General features: G+C 40.5%; 1 protein-coding gene across 1 annotated transcript in view; it reads right to left on the bottom strand.

Moving 5' to 3' along the window:
• Nucleotides 1-21,018, bottom strand: part of LOC126336149 (uncharacterized) — a 45,495-nt gene extending 24,477 nt beyond the window's left edge. The window contains exons 1-2 of the mRNA XM_049999641.1: nt 20,920-21,018; nt 10,320-11,206 (exon numbers count right to left, since the gene is read on the bottom strand). Of these exons, the coding sequence (XP_049855598.1) occupies nt 10,320-11,180 (861 nt within the window). The 5' untranslated portion in view covers nt 11,181-11,206; nt 20,920-21,018. The remainder of the gene's footprint in view (nt 1-10,319; nt 11,207-20,919) is intronic.
• Between the last annotated feature and the right edge of the window lie 899 nt (nt 21,019-21,917).

Raw genomic sequence — 21,917 nt, 5'->3', positions numbered from 1 at the left:
TGATACTGGTCTTCGGATGACCTTACTAGACGGTAAATTACAGCATCATCTGCGAACAGTCTAAGAGAACTGCTCAGATTGTCACCCAGGTCATTTATATAGATCAGGAACAGCAGAGGTCCCAGGACCTTCCCTGGGGAACACCTGATATCACTTCAGTTTTACTCGATGATTAGCCGTCTATTACTACGAACTGCGACCTTCCTGATAGGAAATCACGAATCCAGTGGCACAACTGAGACGATACCCCATAGCTCCGCAGCTTGATTAGAAGTCGCTTATGAGGAACGGTGTCAAAAGCTTTCCGGAAATCTAGAAATACGGAATCAACTTGAGATCCCCTGTCGATAGCGGCCATTACTTCGTGCGAATAAAGAGCTAGCTGCGTTGCACAAGAGCGATGTTTTCTGAAGCCATGCTGATTATGATGTATAATTCATTTATTCGATTGTTTATTTGCACTAACAGCACGCACATCACAGTGAGATTCCATTTTCTGACTTGTGCAGTGTTGTGGTCGGTACTCTTTTTGAGTGAATACACTGGTTGCAGCATGAGAAACAAAAACTGCAATCGCGTCTCTTGTTCTCACCACTGCAGGTCTTCTTCATGTGTTTGCCTCTGTCTTAATCAGTTTTCGGTCGCGTGAATTTCGTGTGCCAAGGGTAGATTTTCATAGTACCAGCTATGATGAAGTACACTCATGTAAAAAACAAGAGGAGACCTTGAACGACTAGTGACAGGACGTTCATATTCACATTATCAGTCACTTCGGTGCAGCATGTGTCCTGTTGCCCAGTAGGCACAGGCTCCGCCATGGGCCCTGACAACTTCTTCCATACGTGATGGCATCGACGCTTAATGGCGCGAATGGCGTCCTGTGATACAGCCGTCCATGCTGCTTTCACCTGGACCCAAAGTTCATCTGTGTTGGTTGGCACTGCGTCACATTGCTGCAACCTTCATTTCACCGTATCCCACACATTTTCGATGGACGACAAGTGTGACGATCAGGCGGGCCAGGGAAAAAGACCGACGTGCTGTGACACCAAGAAGGCGCGTGCTCGTGCAACCACATGCGGTCGTGCATTGTTTTGCTGAAAAATGGCGTCTGGGATGCAGCACAGAAAGCATATGGCTATGGGTCGCAGAATGTCATTCACGTAGGTCACATTGATCACAGTACCCTGGACACGTACCAGTTGTGATTTGTGGTTGCACTGAATAGCGTCCCACAACATATGGCCTTGAGTTTGTGGTGTATGTCTTGTGCAAATGCAGTCACTGTGACGCTGCTTCCCCTGTCTGCGGCGAACCAAAGCACGGCCATGACTCAAACAAACAGGAAGTGGGGTCGTCTGAAGACACTATCTGATGCAATGCCTGTCCCCTGTAACATCGTTCCGTACACCATTGCCGTGTAGCATGTTTCCGCACATTCGTCAAAGGTAGGCGTAGAGCTGACCGACGCAGACGTAACTCATGCCGTAATAAAAGGCGACTGACTATCACACCTGACAGTGTACGATGTGTTACAATATTCGACTGTTGCGCCAGAGCCGAGGAGGATACACATCTGTCCTGCAATGCCATTCGGATGAGGTGTTGATCTCCTCGGAGGGTGCTCTTGGTGGTGTGACCTAATCCATGTTATCGTGTTCTACTGTCTTCCGTGAACCGTTCTGCACACACCCGTTGAACTGCCGAAACACTTCGTCCCACACGAGCAGCAATTGCCCAGATGGATGCGTCACATTCTGTCGTGCCAGTTATGGATCCTCCCACTTTCAAACGGACTGATTTGACAGTACGGTTCGCTCATGCGTCCCGCTTAAATTTCTCAGTTATCCCCTCCGTCAAGCTGCCATTTCACAACCCTAACTTTCGCCTCGTCGGACATGCTTTTGAGAAAACTGTCTTTACATGAGACTAAAAAATTCTCCATATGGTACTGATCTTTCCCACCAAAAGCGTACTTTGGTTTGGGGCTCGCCATGACCTGTGCAGCCCCTCCCTGACTCATCGCAACGTTTTTCCGTGCGGCGCTGACAGACGTGGTTTCCGTCTATTTCTCATGTGAATGGTCTATGAAACAGCAGACAAATTTATAAAATCAAATGCAACTGCTCTTACATAGCATGTCACAGCTTTATATGTTTTATTGAACGGGTTCCAACATCCGACGTACGTACATAGCTTTGAATTTGCACTTTCAACATTTGTCACTTTTATATTTATTGTATTATGTTTGACGACTGATTGTCTGCAGAATGCTTGAAAATGACCACGTGTCAACATTGCAATCGCAATAAATTATGTTTTAACAGCCTAAAGGGGAATGATTTCGTTTAAAAATTACACAAGGGCTCTGGAGCCAGTTACCATCAAACTTCAGGTACCAAATTAATTGGAAGGCTGGTGGGGAAAACGTAACATGCTTTCTAAATCTGTGCAGCTCACGAAAGCAAAGTTAACGAGTACAAAAATCCCACAAAAACAACTAATCAAACAACACAAGTTGCGTACTAAAATCTGACAAATTGCGAGCTGGTCAGAAAGTGGATTAATCTTTCGCGAAAATGAACGACACTTAAAACTCTCCAAGGTCACCAAATATGTGACGAAACGCGCCAATCAACACCAGATAACGACGGTCAAGTTGGCCTACAGAAAATGGCTGCCCCCGACGACCTCAGGACAACGGATGTCCCAGATGACGTCACCCCGAATGTGATTCCAAATGCGCTTTATCAAAACCAGCTTCCCACTTCATGGAAAACTCGACTCCCAGCCATTGGCAAGGTGACAAGCGAGTATTTCACTTTACATGCATGCATGAATACTGTGGAAGCCTGTAAAAATTTTCCATTTTGGGCCTCCAGAAGGCATCTTGAAATGCAAGAGGCTGGTATCATTTGCTAGCCGTGTCCCCTTCGCGCTGAAACACAATGGTGGGGAAGACCCATGTGACTGGATAACAAAACCTGGAATGAAAGGCAACAAATTTTCTCACGCTGACTGAGTACAGCCCATTCCTGGATCAGTGTGAAGGAAAGTGTATTCGTCATGCTCATTGATAAACTAGGGACTTGCAGTGGCTTAGAGGCAGATTGCCTTCAAAGGAGAAAGCCGCTGACATTTGGCGCCTGAGTGTAGGGTGTCAAAGTATCGAGCAAAGGGTTACCGCTCTCGACTTCCGCAAACTGCAGTCCCCTGGGGAACCACGTCACATCTTTGAGTCCATTGTGATTCACCTCTAACGGCCAAACTGGACCGTGGGACGAACGCCTGGGCCTGATCGTTTCTAACAAAATAATGCGAGGCCGTCTTCATTAGTTATGAAACCTCGTACTCTCCTCAAAAACAGCCAAGAATTAAGCAGAAGAATAATCAAATACTGCATATCAATAACTGACTGACATGTCACATCTACATCTACATCTACATCCATACTCCGCAAGCCACCTGACGGTGTGTGGTGGAGGGTACTCTGAGTACCTCTATCGGTTCTCCCTCCTATTCCAGTCTCGAATTGTTCGTGGAAAGAAGGATTGTCGGTATGCTTCTGTGTGGGCTCTAATCGCTCTGATTTTATCCTCATGGTCTGTTCGCCAGATATACGTAGGAGGGAGCAATATACTGCTTGACTCCTCGGTGAAGGTATGTTCCCGAAACTTTAACAAAAGCCCGTAACGAGCTACTGAGCGTCTCTCCTGCAGAGTCTTCCACTGGATATTTCACTGAAAAAATACGGCAACCAGCCACTTTTTAATGCGTTTTTTTATTTACGCCAATATGCATTTCGGGTTTGCACCCATCTTCAGCTGGCAAATTACATGGATCTTCAGTTACTACAGTAGTACAATCTCGACAGCAGTTTGGAGGCTGCAGCAGGCCTGTGCAAAAGCAACGACTCCAATCATTTACTTCAATTTCGCGAGTTTAAAGTCACACACTATCAGCTGTTCATTTTACTTACATTCTCCTCTCCTTGCTTTTTCCTGGCTTTTCTTCTTTTTTGCAACGACACAAACACTTTTTATCACGTATTTTGCACAGGCGCACTGCGTTATCCGCCATGTTGTCGACTAACAGTTTTTGTTTACATACAAATGGTTTATCTATGGACAGCGTTATATTTTTACGAAAGTTTTGAGGTTCTAAGATAAGCTATTGTTTTCTAAATATTGACTTGGCTGATAGAAGTATTCTAACATTACACATTTATACAAAGCAGTAATTCATACATTTACAATATAACAAAGATAGAATTAAGATATTAGAATTAAGATTTTTATGTTTTATATTATTACATGCATTTGCTGGGTTTATAATAGATTATGTTGTTTGTTGATTGTGCTTAGTAAGTGGTTTGATAAGTAGAGTGTGGAAGTTTTTTAGAAATATTCGGTTTGGCAGCTCTGTTTGGTCGTTAAGTATGTCAGAAGGGGATGCATGTTTATGTGAATAAATTTCGATTTCTTCTAGGAGGTTCATTCTTTTTCCTTTGTTGGCTAAGTGGAGAACTTGTAGGTTATGGGATATGTCTGTTACTTGATGTTCTTCTTCTGCTACATGTTGGGCGAATGTGGATTTATTTAAGTTTTTTAAACGAAGAGCATCCATGTGTTCTCGAAACCGTATGCTGAAGTTTCTCCCTGTTTGGCCTATGTATGTTTTTGGACATGAGTTGCAGTTAAGTTTGTATATTCCTGATTGATTGTACGGTTTGGTATTATTTTTAATGTTATGGATAGCTTTGTCCTTTATTTTGTTATTTGTATAGTAGCTGATTTTGATATCTGTTCCTCGGAACAAGTTTGCTATTTTATATGACAGCTTTCCTACAAATGGCAAGCTTACATATTTTTCATTTGGCTGTGTTGTGGTATTCTTTAATGTAGTTTTGTTATTGTGTTTGTTTATGTGGGGATTTATCTTAGAGTTTAGTTCATCTATTAATTTTGGATTGTAACCATTATTGCAAGCAATTGCTTTGATGGTGTTTAGTTCTTCTATTTGGTCAGCTGGTTGTAGTGGTATTTTGTGCACCAAAATAGCCTGTGTTACTGCAAAACTAACTCAGAATGATCAGATTGCCATAGGCCACAAAGTTAACAATTTTATCACCAAACAAATAGAGAAAGCAAATAAACCATTTGTATGTAAACAAAAACTGTCAGTCGACAACATGGCGGATAATGCTGTGCGCCTGTGCAAAATAAGTGATAAAAAGTGTTTGTGTCGTTGCAAAAAAGAAGAAAAGCCAGGAAAAAACAAGGAGAGGAGAATGTAAGTAAAATGAACAGCTGATAGTGTGTGACTTTAAACTCGCGAAATTGAAGTAAATGATTGGAGTCGTTGCTTTTGCACAGGCCTGCTGCAACCTCCAAACTGCTGTCGAGATTGTACTACTGTAGTAACTGAAGATCCATGTAATTTGCCAGCTGAAGATGGATGCAAACCCGAAATGCATATTGGCTTAAATAAGAAACGCATTAAAAAGTGGCTGGTTGCCGTATTTTTCCGTGAAATATCATTATCCACGGCCACGGAGCTCAACAGTCCAAATAAAATGGACAAATTGTTAGTGACACTACCTAGCCAGGTACTAAGAGCTTTACATGACTTCAGAAAGTACAAAATTAAGTTAGAAAGAACAATTCTTAGTTTCAAGTTCAATAAAAAGTGTTTAAGTGCGACTGTAACTCCAAAATATGTGAAAGTGAACATCAACAGTCAAAGCAAAGCAGCGAAAATAGCTAAAGAAAGAAGTGAAATTATATGGCTCCAATCTGAAATCCGAAACCAACACAGAAAGAAGCAGTTTTTAAACCACCAGTTATATAGATTACATTTAGAGCTAGGTAAACAACTTACTCCTACACAATTCAACCATACATTAGATTTTGTCACTATAATAGCTATGAAAGAACAGCATAAAGTCAGATGTAGGCATAACAATAAGTTGAAAAAGCTTATGTCACAAATTCCAAAGGTGAATGACAAATTACCTCCCACTAATCATAAATTCTCCAAACGTCTAGTAAATTCAACTAACATCATCTTCAGTGATAAAGAAGTAAGTTTGCTGAATAAAGGGCTTCAACATAATATCACCCCATCTCTGACTGAAAATAATATTAAAGAATTAATAGTAGGCACCAAAATAGCCTGTGATACTGCAAAACTAACTCAGAATGATCAGATTGCCATAGGCCACAAAGTTAACAATTTTATCACCAAACAAATAGAGAAAGCAAATAATAATAATAGTATAAAGCACCATGACAGAACAATACTTAAAAGTGTTAATAAGAAACTAAGTGACAGTAAAGCTTTAGTAGTAAAAGCAGATAAAAGCAATGCTATTGTTGTAATGTATGAAAGGTAATATGTAAGAAAAACCATTGAATTTTTCAGTAATAATAATATAGTAGAAATTAAGTCTGATCCCACTCTTAAGTTACAGAATAAACTTAAAAATATGATAAAAAAGTGATTTCCTCTTAAATGCAAAAGATATACATGAATGCACTGTTATGAACCCTTATGCACCACGTCTACGAGTACAACCTAAGACCCATTAAGTTAACTGTCCCATACGTCCAATTGTTAATTCTCGGAGCAGCCCAACTTATAAAATCAGCAAGAAACTGAATGAGGTCCTTAGCAACACATTCAAATTTGAAGAGACATACTCAGTAAAGAACAGTTATGAACTTATTAATTGTCTAAAGGAAATTCAGATTCCTGATACTGCTAGGTTTGCATCACTTGACATCACAAACCTCTACACAAACATACCCGTCAAAGAAACCATAGAAATAATTAAAAACAATTTACTTAAACATAAAAATTTGGCATTACCAGAAATATATGAATTCATTGATCTATTAACACTAGTACTATCACACAACTATTTTTCTTTTAATATCAAAATGTACCAGCAGAAAGAGGGCCTGGCTATGGGTAGCTGCCTTGCCAGTTTGCTTGCAGATATTTTCATCAATAACTTAGAATGTAAATTTTTTAAAGAAAACCCCAGATGGTTAACAAGATAATTTATTACAAAAGGTATGTTGATGATATAAAAGTCTTATTTGATGGCACAGCAGAAGAAACTGATAACCTTGCAAAAGAAATGAATAAAATGCATCAGAACATCATCTTGACTGTAGAACACCAAACAGAAGTAGGTTTAAATTTTCTGGATCTCTGCATAAGTAGCTCCAACAACAAACACAAATTTCAAGTGTACAGGAAACCAACATACACAGATAACACAATTAATAAGTCATCCTGCCACCCGGATAAACATAAGACGGCTTCATACAGAGCAATGCTAAACAGAATGCACAAAATACCACTACAACCAGCTGACCAAATAGAAGAACTAAACGCCATCAAAGCAATTGCTTACAATAATGGTTACAATCCAAAATTAATAGATGAACTAAACTCTAAGATAAATCCCCACATAAACAAACACAATAACAAAACTACATTAAAGAATACCACAACACAGCCAAATGAAAAATATGTAAGCTTGCCATTTGTAGGAAAGCTGTCATATAAAATAGCAAACTTGTTCCGAGGAACAGATATCAAAATCAGCTACTATACAAATAACAAAATAAAGGACAAAGCTATCCATAACATTAAAAATAATACCAAACCGTACAATCAATCAGGAATATACAAACTTAACTGCAACTCATGTCCAAAAACATACATAGGCCAAACAGGGAGAAACTTCAGCATACGGTTTCGAGAACACATGGATGCTCTTCGTTTAAAAAACTTAAATAAATCCACATTCGCCCAACATGTAGCAGAAGAAGAACATCAAGTAACAGACATATCCCATAACCTACAAGTTCTCCACTTAGCCAACAAAGGAAAAAGAATGAACCTCCTAGAAGAAATCGAAATTTATTCACATAAACATGCACCCCCTTCTGACATACTTAACGACCAAACAGAGCTGCCAAACCGAATATTTCTAAAAAACTTCCACACTCTACTTATCAAACCACTTACTAAGCACAATCAACAAACAACATAATCTATTATAAACCCAGCAAATGCATGTAATAATATAAAACATAAAAATCTTAATTCTAATATCTTAATTCTATCTTTGTTATATTGTAAATGTATGAATTACTGCTTTGTATAAATGTGTTATGTTAGAATACTTCTATCAGCCAAGTCAATATTTAGAAAACAATAGCTTATCTTAGAACCTCAAAACTTTCGTAAAAATATAACTCTGTCCATAGATAAACCATTTGTATGTAAACACAAACTGTCAGTCGACAACATGGCGGATAATGCAGTGCGCCTGTGCAAAATACGTGATAAAAAGTGTTTGTGTCGTTGCAAAAAAGAAGAAAAGCCAGGAAAAAACAAGGAGAGGAGAATGTAAGTAAAATGAACAGCTGATAGTGTGTGACTTTAAACTCGCGAAATTGAAGTAAATGATTGGAGTCGTTGCTTTCACAGGCCTGCTGCAGCCTCCAAACTGCTGTCGAGATTGTACTACTGTAGTAACTGAAGATCCATGTAATTTGCCAGCTGAAGATGGGTGCAAACCCGAAATGCATATTGGCGTAAATAAAAAACGCATTAAAAAGTGGCTGGTTGCGTATTTTTTCAGTGAAATATCATTATCCACGGCCACGGAGCTCAACAGTCCAAATAAAATGGACAAATTGTTATCTTCCACTGGAGTTTATGTATCACCTCCGTAACGCTTTCGCGGATGCTGTAACGAAGCGCGGTGCTCTCCGTTAGATCTTCTCTATCTCTTCTGTCAACTCTATCTGGTAAGGATCCCACTCTTCTGAGCAGTATTTAAGCAGTGGTCGAACAAGCGTACTGTAACCTACTTTCTTTGTTTTCGGATTGCATTTCCTTAGCATTCTTCCAATGAATCTCAGTCTGGCATCTGCTTTACCGATGATCAACTTTATATGATCATTCCATTTTAAATCACTCCTAATGCGTACTCCCAGATAATTTATGGAATTAACTGCTTCCAGCTGCTGACCTGCTATTTTGTAGCTAAATGATAAGGTATCTATCCTTCTATGTATTCGCAGAACATTACACTTGTCTACATTGAGATTCAATTGCCATTCCCTGCACCATGTGTCAATTCGCTGCATATCCTCCTGCATTTCAGTACAATTTTCCATTGTTACAACCTCTCGATACACCACAGCATCATCTGCAAAAAGCCTCAGTGAACTTCCGATGTCATCCACAAGGTCATTTATGTATATTGTGAATAGCAACGGTCCTATGACACTCCCCTGCGGCACACCTGAAATCACTCTTACTTCGGAAGACTTCTCTCCATTGAGAATGACATGCTGCGTTCTGTTATCTAGGAACTCTTCAATCCAATCACACAATTGGTCTGATTGTCCATATGCTCTTACTTTGTTCATTAAACGACTGTGGGGAACTGTATCGAACACATTGCGGAAGTCAAGAAACACGGCATCTACCTGTCAACCCGTGTCTATGGCCCTCTGAGTCTCGTGGACGAATAGCGCGAGCTGGGTTTCACACAACCGTCTTTTTCGAAACCCATGCTGATTCCTACAGAGTAGATTTCTAGTCTCCAGAAAAGTCATTATACCCGAAGATAGTACGTGTTCAAAAATTCTACAACTGATCGACGTTAGAGATATAGGTCTATAGTTCTGCACATCTGTTCGACGTCCCTTCTTGAAAACGGGGATGACCTGTGCCCTTTTCCAATCCTTTGGAACGCTGCGCTCTTCTAGAGATGTACGGTACACCGTTGCAAGAAGGGGGCAAGTTCTTTCGTGTACTCTGTGTAAAATCGAACTGGTATCCCATCAGGTCCAGCGGCCTTTCCTCTTTTGAGCGATTTTAATTGTTTCTCTATCCCTCTGTCGTCTATTTTGATATCTACCATTTTGTCACACAGGCAGATGAGTCCCTTTCCGGGATGACATGATGATTCTGCAAGCCAAGAAGCTTTAAATCAGTCGAAACCCTAGATACCTATCCCATACAGACAAATTTGCTGTAGTAAGCGTCGGTCCGTGTTAAATAAGAAACATTTCGAAAATCTAGAAATACTGACTCTACTTAGTTAACTCTATCCATATAGGCAACAGCATATTCAGCAAGTTACTGAGGATGATAACAACTCTCGTCACAACTTTAAATCAAATGGTTTATGTTACGTTCTGCCCAGACAGTTGTAGAAATAAATTACAAAATATGATTAGTGAGATTAGCACTGATATTACTGAACAAGGAAACATCATTCTCACCTGAAAATCAACTAGTCGGACTTCTGAAACTTCTCCGTTCACATACTTAAACATCATGTTGTTCTTCCAGCAGTCACCGTGGGCCAACACCAAAAGCTTTGTTTGATTCCTGATCTGCTCCATTCTTTCACTCGCAACATTGAGTAATCGGTCAGCAAATGCCCTGTATCTTTCTCCATATTGCTCGTAGCCAGGACATTTATCAAACTCATTCGCTAGGGCTGTCATTATCTTTTTACATAGAGATCCCGTAAATTGTATAGCGTCTTTGTCTGTGAACAAGTGAAAACGGAACGTGTCCTTGTATTGTGGCTGTTTGCTGAGCATGTAGGCTGAAGAAGAATGGAGTCGGGCATATGCCCGCAGTGCGACTCTGCAGTGTTTCAGGTCTAGCGGTTGGCCACCCTGAGCCAACCTGAAGCCGGCCGCTGATAGGTCCTCCAGCACGAGAAAAGCCGCGGGCTGCCGGCCCCATTGGTAGCACTTGGCTGCCAATGGCCGGAACTCATCACCCTCCAGCGCTACCAACTGCTCGTGGACCTGTGGCACAACATCATGTAGCATATCCGCCTCGAACTTGAACGCGTCTATTTTGTCTACTAGATCCTTCAGTTCACCTGACTCAAGAGTGGTTTTCACTATTAGGGTTCTCTTCTGTATCTCCTCACTATTTTCAGATCTCAGAGAGGCAGTGAGTCTGAACATCAGGCTTGTATAGCCAACTCCTTCAGGATTTGCATACTTGACATTTATGGAATCGACGGCAATTTTCTTTCGTTCTGCATTCTTCAAAGCCGATTCTATGAAATCGCGATTTAGCCATGAAGGTGGCGGCACTCGTGTATCAGTTGATGATTCCATGTTGTTAGCTTGCCTCTGAATCGAATCTGTAGACAGAATAAAACACTGCATGGTAACACACATAGGCAAATGGCTCTATATTTTGCAGATAAGCAAAATGAAAAAGGGGGTAGTGAATAAAACAAACTACCTGCTGTAATCATAACTCTCTCTCTCTCTCTCTCTCTCTCTCTCTCTCTCTGATGATCACACACACACACACACACACACACACACACACACACACACACACACACACACCACACTCTTATTCCACACATTATGTACATGTGGTCCAACAAATCCCTGTGCCCCCTTTCACTTTGTGTAAGTGGAAGAAAAGTAGTTGTTTGATTCGTATCCTTCATTTGAAGCTGGTGAAAAGCGTTGTAGGCAAAATTACTTTGTTCTGATTATATTAATTCAGCTGTGAGCCCATGGCTGATGGTCGACGGCTGATGTAAAGCAGACACCGTTACACTGTCGACGAATAATTTGTGTCATGTGGATGTCAGCTTTAACTGGAGACAGAAGGAACTATTGCGTATAGATCCAGAAAATAATTTTATTAATAAAAATGAAAGGGATATAATAAGCTAATTTAGCACCAGTTATCAGGTGAGTGAATTATCACACCTCAATGAAGAGAAATGTTCAACTGATGATTCATCACAAATTGATTCGTATGATAAGAATTATGTAAAAGTTGTTGACAAGAGCGCAGCTGAACTTGAATAACTGCGTTCTACAATGCATGATATTTGGAAACGAAAGAATGTGTACCGATGTTTGACGACGGCATAGAGCAGAAGTTTGCAGTCTCCGGTGTTTGTTCACTCAGTTTCCAAACGCTGTGTCTCGCTCATGACTGTTACTCTCTGATGACTGTGCTAGGCTGACCAGATTTCAAAGACAAAAAGCCGGGACACTTGTGCTCATACCCAATACTTAATTTCCTTACTTCACATATGCTTACATTTCTTGTCAGTTACCGTGCTATTATGAAATCGACACTAGGGCTTCGATGAAGCAGCAGCTGAAAAAGCCGTAGCAAGAATGTATCTTCATTTTGTGAAATGGAAAGGAAAATGTAGGTACAGTACATATCAATAAAATTCTTTTCTTTGGAAATAAAAAAGAGTCATGTATACTTATTTATTGTAATAGCTCCAATGTTTAGTCACTATTTCAGATATGTAGTTTGTTAATCTTAATAACTATGCAATATTACTAATCAGTAATAAGATACAAATTACACATTTCATCCTAAGATTTGTCTTTGCTGTATTTACCAGAAGAATGAATTGATACTAGCAGTTACTTGTTAGAATGAAATTAATCATAAAATTCTGTGCAAGATAGACTGAAATGAGTATTCACACTAACAATAGCTGTCATTGTATCAAAACTAGCACTTCCTTTTTCATCATGCCAGTAGATTTTAATCAGACTGGAAACCCTTTCTACTGCTGCATTTGTACCTGGCAGATCTAACGCAAAATCTATAATTTTCTCTACATGTTCCACAGAAACATAAAGAGTTTCACATTTTTAAAGTATAGCAGTCCACCTTTCTTCAAGCAGCACTTCTTTATCACCCAATGTTTAATATGCTTTTCCATTATGTTCTTAACATGTTAGAACTTATCGAATACTGATTTCCCATTGAAATCAGACTGAAGAATACCATATTGAGGTAAGAACCTAAGTGAATCCTGAACGTTAGTCCAGAGGGGTAGATTATTGCAACCAATCCAAGAAATAGCCTGAAGGTTTGAATACTGACTTGAAGTCCGGTATTTTATGTAATTAACACAATCATCAAAATATTTTGTAAGGATTTTCCTTAAAGGCGGTTCTTAAGAATCTGTCGACCTTTCTAGAAATTAAATTTTGTATGAGATTGTCAATTAAATCAGAAGTTTCGGTGAGTCAGATATTTTGACTCTCAGTTTGTTTAATGGTAGCAACAAAAACTTCTAATTTATCTGCTACTAATCTCAATCATAATGACGAATGACTGTTAGAGAAGAAATCGAAAATTTGAGGGCAGTTGTCATAGAACAAAAAGTATGACTGAACTCCTTCAAAACTATCTAGGGCCCTCTGCAACCTAGGAAGAACAGACTGTTACTTAACAGGGACTTGCATTCAACGCCTATAAACTCATAGAATTCTTTTAAAGCACGGGTTCCAACAGTACATGTTTCAAAATATTTGGAAAGTTTGAAGAGAATCACTTCAACATCAATTGGCAGACATTCTGCTGCTCATTGAATATTGCAGTGCAAAACATAAGCCCCACAGCCAACAACTAAGCGATTTATTTAATTTTGCTTGAAGTTTTTGATAAACATGCTGTGTTCTATTACTGTCGGGTCCTACAAAGCTAGTATTTTCATGTTTTTACTTCGTCCATTAAACGAAAAACTTTCTCATTACACTGAATTTGTGTATCAGCTGTTTCGTATGGAAGATCGCTAATATCCAAAATTTTTAATTTTAAGCGAAACCACGAATGTAATATCGAATCACTAATCGAATCATTTTCATTGCTTTGTGATTTGATGCATGAGTCATTATAGAAACATACTTTGTTTTAGTAATTAATTAGTTATTACTGTAAGAGTATGGGTGGCAAACACATTAATAACAATTCCTCCACTTTTAGTTCTAGCACAACAATATTTCGGCCACTCGAAAAGCTTACTGATCAAAGAAAACGTATAGCCATTTTATCAAAAGCTATGGCTGTGACAGATGGCATGATACGCAAAGATACCTTCTTCAGCAGGAGGTTTTAAATCAGGCATCCTTAAAAAAACGAATTCATCTTCTTTCTACTTGTAGATCCCGATGGCGCTTCCTTGTACTTCTCTTATGTCACTCCTCCCGTAGCGACCTGCACTAAACGCCGATCTGTACATCGGATACCCAACCTTATCATTTAAGTCACTTTCCTTAAAAAATGGAAATACTTTCTTTAACGCTTAATATTCACACTCTCTCACTACTAACAGTAGTACTATCTAGTAATTTTGTCCGCAGAGTTGATCCTTCGTCGACTTATAAATCAGAACTGTTGTTCCGTTGTTCCAGACCCGACAGACTTGAAGCTTTGTGACTGAGTAAGTGAAATCTATCAACAATGCCCTGCCCTTAACCGCTGTCAGGACAAGCAAGCATAACATGCCAGACAATATTCCATAAGCACCGCTAACAAATGCAGCGTTGCTCACATTCTTCACAAAATTTACTTCCACGTGGCTGCAGTCCCGTTAGGAGAAATGGTTTAAATGATGGTCATTTGTGCCTCCATTGGTTTTGGTTTTACTTGTCTCTTTGGCCATAATGTGGAAGGTTGGCAAGTTAGAGACGGCGGACAAGTAATAACTGATTTTCTTTCCAACATATGTCTTTCTCTTTCTTTATGAATAAAGGGATTTAAACCAAATGCGGTATATGTTGTAAAAATATATTTCTATAACGTCCTACTTCTGGGACATTGGTTTTTCTAAAATATTTAATTATTTGGGAACTATTATTAAACCTATTTTGTTTCTAGACTAAAAACCGGTACAACTCTGAGTCCCGGATGATTTTCTCGGGACACCAGGACATTTACGTGAAAAACGGGGACTTGTCCCGGAAAGACTTGGACGGCTCGTCAGCCTAGACTGTAAGACATATGGCAGTTCACACAGAAGGAAAGCAGTTTCCTGGTCTAAGAAAAATGCCTATTATATCAAAGAGTTGGAAAGGAGCCCGCGTCATGGGCCAGAATGTCTTTGGACCATATTTTTCGAAACGTACGTGAATTGATATTCTTATTCGGACATGTCACAGACGTGGTTGCATTTGTTTTTCTTGTTTCCGTCTTCTTTTTCTGTTCCCAAAATCTCTTCATTCTTAGACTGTGTTCCTGTCTCCTTTGCTCTGTCCATATTTTGCCTATTTTCTTCCATTATTTTACTTCAAATTACAACAGGATAGAGCTACAGCACCTTTTCCTCTTCAGGTGTTTGAGTTTCTTGACGCAGAATTTCTAGACCGATGGATTGGGCGTGGTTCAGCAAAATTTCCATTCCCATTGAAATGGCCACCAGGAGTCCCGGACTTAACAGGTCAGACAACTAACTACGCGGAATAATCAAGTCCCATGTGGCTCGATGTTGGCACAAGAGTAATGAACGTTTGCTTAAAAGTGTTGAGAAACTCTTTTGAAGGTATTGTTCAAGACGTCAAGGACGACTTCGAGGTTCTACATATCTGCGTAACGCACGACGGTTCACATACAGAACTGCTAGATACATTGTTTTTATTTGTAAGTACTCCAATTTTCGATACAAGTTTTGACCCAGGTGTCGTTTTATTGAATTCACTGGATCTCGAGCGACGAGACTGCACCGAACTAGCAGAGTCTACTAACAATGTGCTGCTTGTGTACACTAACTACCACAGCAAATTGATAGAGTGACTTTTAACGAGAATATCTTGAATATGAGTGTCTCTAAGTGGAGAAAGATATTTTAGAAGCTCGGCCTATCTGCTTTCACGTGGCGCAGATGTTTGACTTTCAGGCAACACTACCATACTGAATACGCCAGGCGTCGCCGGGAAGCATCAGGAAGCATTTTTTCTCTATCAGAAGTTGTTCCCTATTAGGTGATCAATCACTCCTAGACATCTGGCGCAAAAACAAATGTCTAGGATTGATAGATTACGTAATAAGAAACAACTTTTGTTGGAGATACAAATATGCTCCACACAGAGCAGGTTTATCGGTCGAGATCTTGTTGTGCCTTTTCCAGGCTTGGGGATCGCCATGGGGGGGGGGGGGGGGGGGGGGAGTGGGTGTCGACGGGGGGCCGAAGCGCACAGTAACCTTGGGTTCGGTGTGGGGCGGTGGTGGGGTGGGTGGACTGCTGTGGTCTGTTGTGGGTTTGTGAACCACTCAGGACTACGGCAGGACGAAGCCTCTCCGTCGTTTCTAGGACCCGGTTTAATACACAAATACACAATAGTCACTGTTGCTAGCATCTTACCATCTCCTGGGAGCTTTCATCATAGCTGCGTTACTAACTAAAATTTAATTATGACAAATTGTAGCAAGAACAATGAGTTTCTGATGGATCCGTGCCATTACCTTCAAACAGCATACATACTCTCATAGTACGGTATGAAAGTTACAAATATTCCTTAACAACGTATATGACGTTTATCGTCATTTTATTACGTCGAATCATACATTTAACGACGGGTTTTTAGAGATCCTCAATTCCTGGCGCTCAGAAAAGGCCTACATACATATGGGCTTCAACTGGAACCCAATATGGCGTCACAGAACTCTGAACTGAAGGGAGATGGCTTGCATGTGATGTAGATTTCGTTCTGCTATCTCCTAGGCCTATGTTCAGAGGCACGTTCTAAATATCTGACGCGCTACATTTCATGAGCGATGGATTGGTCGAGGGCGGCATGGTAGCAAGGCCTTCCCATTCATCGTCCTGAATTCGTTGGATTTCTCACTGTGGAGACGTTAAAAGCCATCAGAGTATGTCCAAACCATTGACAATGTGTAGACGCTACAAGACCGTGTCTAATGCACGTGACCCAATTCTAGTGGAGCCAGGTACTTTGAAACTAGCTTGCGCACGCTGATTCGCTCACGTCGACTGTATGGCCTACATAGTAATTTTTTGTGTTTTTTGTTTTCATGCAATCGAATTTTTGTGTTGTTACACCCATTGCTCATACATAAATGAACACACTGTGGAAACAGTGTAAAACCAAATACCAATTTCCGTAGTTCTAGCTTCAAAATTGTCTTAACAGCGATATATTTTCAAAAAATCTTTCACCCATTGATTCTTCCCCTTAGGGGTGGAATTTCGAAAAACACTTCTTAAACGGTGCCTACACTATAAGATTAACACCCTCTCTAAATTTCATGTTTCTATCCGTTGTGGTTTGGGACGGGCGGTAATAAGTCAAAGAATCAACCAGGTCCTATTTCATCCCATTAGGGATTGAATTTCCAGAATCATGTATATTTTTATTTCTAACCGAGGCGCATAGTACAAATATTCATAGACGGAGCTTTAAACATGCTGTAGTAGTTCTTTACTAATGATTTCTTTTCAAAAACTATTTTTCACCCACTATCTCATCCCCTTATGGGTTGAAATTCCAAGAATTCTGAAAACGCTTTTTCTTTTATTTATGACCGAGAAAGTAAATATCTATTTTCGCAGTTCTCGCTACAAGATTGCCCTAACAGCGACATACACTATGTGATCAAAAGTATTCGGACACCCACAAAAATATACGTTTAACATATTAGGTGCATTGTGCTGCCACGTAGTGTTAGGTACACCATATCACCAACCTCAGTAATCATTAGACATCGTGAAAGAGCAGAACGGGGAGCTCCGCGAAACGCACAGACTTCGAACGTGGTCAGGTGATTGGGTGTCACTTGTGTCACACGTCTGTACTCAAGATTTCCACACCCCTACCTAAACGTCCCTAGGTCCACTGTTTCCGATCTGATAGCGTAGTGGAAAAGTGTTGACTGAAAGAGACCGCCGACATTTGAGGAAAATGAAATGGCTCTCAGCACTATGGGACTTAACATCTATGGTCATCAGTCCCCTAGAACTTAGAACTACTTAAACCTAAGGACACCACACCACATCACACCCAGTCATCACGAGACAGAGAAAATCCCTGACCCCGCCGGGAATCGAACCCGGGAACCCGGGCGCGGGAAGCGAGAACGCTACCGCATGACCACGAGCTGCGGACGACAGTTGAAGAGGGTCGTAACGTGTATAGGCAAACATCGATCCAGACCATCACACAGGATTTCCAAACTGCACTAGGATCCACTGCAGGTAGTTTGACAGTTAGGCAGGAGGTGAGAAAACTTGGATCTCATGGTCGAGCGGCTGCTCATAAGCCACACATCACGCTGGTAAATGCTACACGACGCCTCGCTTGGTGTAAGGAGCTTAAATATTGGACGATTGAACATTCGAAAAAGGTTGTGTGTAGTTTCACCATCTGCGACATAATCGCTTGTACAAACAGTGATCCAATACTGTAAAATGCTTTATTATTGCAGTCTCTGATAACAAATGAATTCTTTAGACGACGACTGGTTTCAGTCTGTAATGACCATCTTCAGATCTTTTTCACACCATGTCCTAAAGTGATACGGCCTTAATGACATCGTCAAAACATATAAATATAATCCGCATAGCATCGTTACATAGATTTAAAATATGGTGTGGAGTAGGCCACATCGTCCACATAGTGATTATTGCCAACTAGCTAGTGAGGTATCTCAGTAGCTTGTTGGCAATAATCACTACGTGGATAAAGCATTTTGTTGTGTGTAGTGACTAATCACGGTACACAATGTGGCGATCCGATGGCACGGTGTAGGTAAGGCGAATGCCCGGTGAACGTTATCTATCAGCATGTGTAGTGCCAACAGTAAAATTCGGAGGCGGTGGTGTTAAGGTGTGGTCGTGTTTTTCATGGAAGGGGCTTGCATCTCTTGTTGTTTTGGGTGGCACTATCACAGCACAGGCCTACATTGTCTTAAGCATCTTCTTGCTTCCCACTGTTGATTGGCGATTGCATCTTTCAAGATGTTCGAGCATCTGTTCATAATGCACAGCCTGTGACGGAGTGGTTACACCACAATAACATCCCTGTAATGAACTGGCCTGCACAGAGTCCTGACCTGAATCCTGTAGAACGCCTTTGGGATGTTTTGGAACGCCGACTTCCTGCCAGGCCTCACCGACCGACATGAATACTTCTCCTCAGTGCAGCACTACGTGAAGAATGAGCTGCCATTGCTTAAGAAACCTTCCACCACCTGACTGAACGTATGCCTGCGAGAGTGGAAGGATAAGGGTGGGCCAGCACCATAATAAATTCCAGCAGTACCAATGAAGGGCGCCACGGACTGTTAAGTCATTTTCAGTCAGGTGTACATATACTTTTGATCACATAGTGTATTTTCAAAAATCCTTTATTCCCCATTTAACCCCCTAGGGGTGGAATTTCGAAAAATCCATTCTTAACATGCTAACATATAAGGTCAACGCTCTCTCAAAACTTCAAGTTACTGTCGTTAGCGGTTTTGGACTGGATGATGATCAGTCGATCAGGGCATTTCCTATTATACACGGGGAGCTCAAAAAATAGTCTGAAATGTTTTAAGAGTGTTGCAGAGAAAGCTGGACTGAGAAATAATTGTCAACGAAAAAATTCGATACGTTGCACCATTTTCAAATTAATTAGTGTTGAAGTTAGCCAATCAGGTCATTGCGCTCGCAAATTCAATAGGCCCACCGGATACAACTAATTTCAGTTGTTCTCGTAGACTACATGACAGCGCACGAGACTGCCTAAGCCTTTGGTCTGGGTTCGATCCTTACTACCGCCCCAAGTCCAATTTTTGTATCGCCCACTTGTTCGGTCTTAGGAAACCAAACGAATAACACGTTTGGCGACACTGTCTCTGGCGGGCTGCTTGAATTTTTTTCTTAACAGTTCTTTCCCAGCACAACCTAGCCTGCAATATCCTTACAAGCTCTCCAAACTGTTTCTGACCACCCTGTATGGAGATAGTGCGTAATTCACTGCGAAGAAATGCTGCCTATGGTTGTTTTCATTTCTATGTAACAAAGACGGCGATGAGAGCACGGATTGGCCTACATGGCAACAGGTATTGGTTTCCGGACACATAATTAGAGGAAGTTTTCTCTTAGTTTCGACCAATATACATCCTGTAGGAATATGCGACACTTTTTTATAACATCACTTTCATGAGACTTCTTCCATCTACATCTACATGACTACTCTGCAATTCACATTTAAGAGGTTGGCAGAGGGTTCATCGAACCACAATCATACTATCTCTCTACTATTCCATTCCCGAACAGCGAGCGGGAAAAACGAACACCTAAACCTTTCTGTTCGAGCTCTGATTTCTCTTATTTTATTTTGATGATCATTCCTACCTATGTAGGTTGGGCTCAACAAAATATTTTCGCATTCGGAAGAGAAAGTTGGTGACTGAAATTTCGTAAAAAGGTCTCGCCGCGACGAAAAACGTCTTTGCTGTAATGACTTCCATCCCAACTCGTGTATCATATCTGCCACACTCTCTCCCCTATTACGTGATAATACAAAACGAGCTGCCCTTTTTTGCACCCTTTCGATGTCCTCTGTCAATCCGACCTGGTAAGGATCCCACACCGCGCAGCAATATTCTAACAGAGGACGAACGAGTGTAGTGTAAGCTGTCTCTTTAGTGGACTTGTTGCATCTTCTAAGTGTCCTGCCAATGAAACGCAACCTTTGGCTCGCCTTCCCCACAATATTATCTATGTGGTCCTTCCAACTGAAGTTGTTCGTAATTTTAACACCCAGGTACTTAGTTGAATTGACAGCCTTGAGAATTGTACTATTTATCGAGTAATCGAATTCCAACGGATTTCTTTTGGAACTCATGTGGATCATCTCACACTTTTCGTTATTTAGCGTCAACTGCCACCTGACACACCATACAGCAATCTTTTCTAAATCGCTTTGAAACTGATACTGGTCTTCGGATGACCTTACTAGACGGTATTACTCACATCGCAGTCCACAAACAAACACAATGCACATAAAGAAGTGCTACATTTTATCGTAATAAATGTCATAATTAGAAATAGTTTTACAATTGGCTACTAACCTTTAGCTGTAAGTAAGAAATGTCAGCAGCAGATTTGAGTCTTAGATTTTTCACACTCTTCGTTCGCAGGTCTGTTGCGCCAGAGCAGGCCAGTAGGATTCTGATGCAGTGATAACAGACGTTCTGCATTATAAGTGGTGCTCATTACGTTGGAAGGCGTATCTGTGCCGACAGGGAGAGCTATATGAAAGTGTGGAGGGGATGACGTTTGCGTAAGTGTGAAGGCAGAGAGGCGGCAAACGAAGTCCGCAGTGCCAAACAGTGCTCCTGCGTAAAACAGTCGGGTTCGTTTGACATCTGTTACACCTGCACATCTGTGATGAGGAAATAAACGTTGTAGCCGGTTTCGATCAATCGTCTACATGAGATAAATCTTATTCCACGTCTTAGAAGATGAGAACAGTTAACGCGGCTTTGGGAAGATGTCGAGTACAACTTTTCTATCCACAAATTCATTGAAACGCGTTAGAGTTTTTCCATTCTAGTGATACTTAGGCAGTGTTATAAGTAAAAATGTAATAGACAGTCGCTTATTGATAAGAACCTGCATTGGATTTCACAAGTTGTACAGTAGATCTCAAGCGCCCTATCTCTAAAACCTTTAAATTACGGATAATAGCAGCCTTTGGAGATGAAAATGTCAAAAATTGACTTACCTTTTCTACTTTCATTCACCAATATGTTATTACTTGATATTCTTTGGTTACTGTTTTTAGAGGGAGAATTATGTCGCACAGAAGTACATAATAACGATACTAGAACCTCTAGAAGACAGTTCTGTAAAGAGTTATGCATACTTTCCACAGCTTTGCAGCACATTTAATACTGTGTGAAGTTTGTTTCCAACGACCAGTTGCAATTCCAAAATAACTGTAACATAATAGAAAGAGAACTTATTTACACTAATCATCAATGATCCTTAATGGGGCACGGAATGAAAGGGGTATGCAGCCACAAAAATCTTTGGTAATTTACCCACTGAAGTGACGAATCTAACT

Source organism: Schistocerca gregaria, chromosome 2 (genome assembly GCF_023897955.1).
Source record: "Schistocerca gregaria isolate iqSchGreg1 chromosome 2, iqSchGreg1.2, whole genome shotgun sequence".
Classification (NCBI taxonomy): Eukaryota; Metazoa; Arthropoda; class Insecta; order Orthoptera; family Acrididae; genus Schistocerca; species Schistocerca gregaria.
Note: the sequence above shows the minus strand (reverse complement) of the source record. Positions and strands in the feature narration are given on the sequence as shown.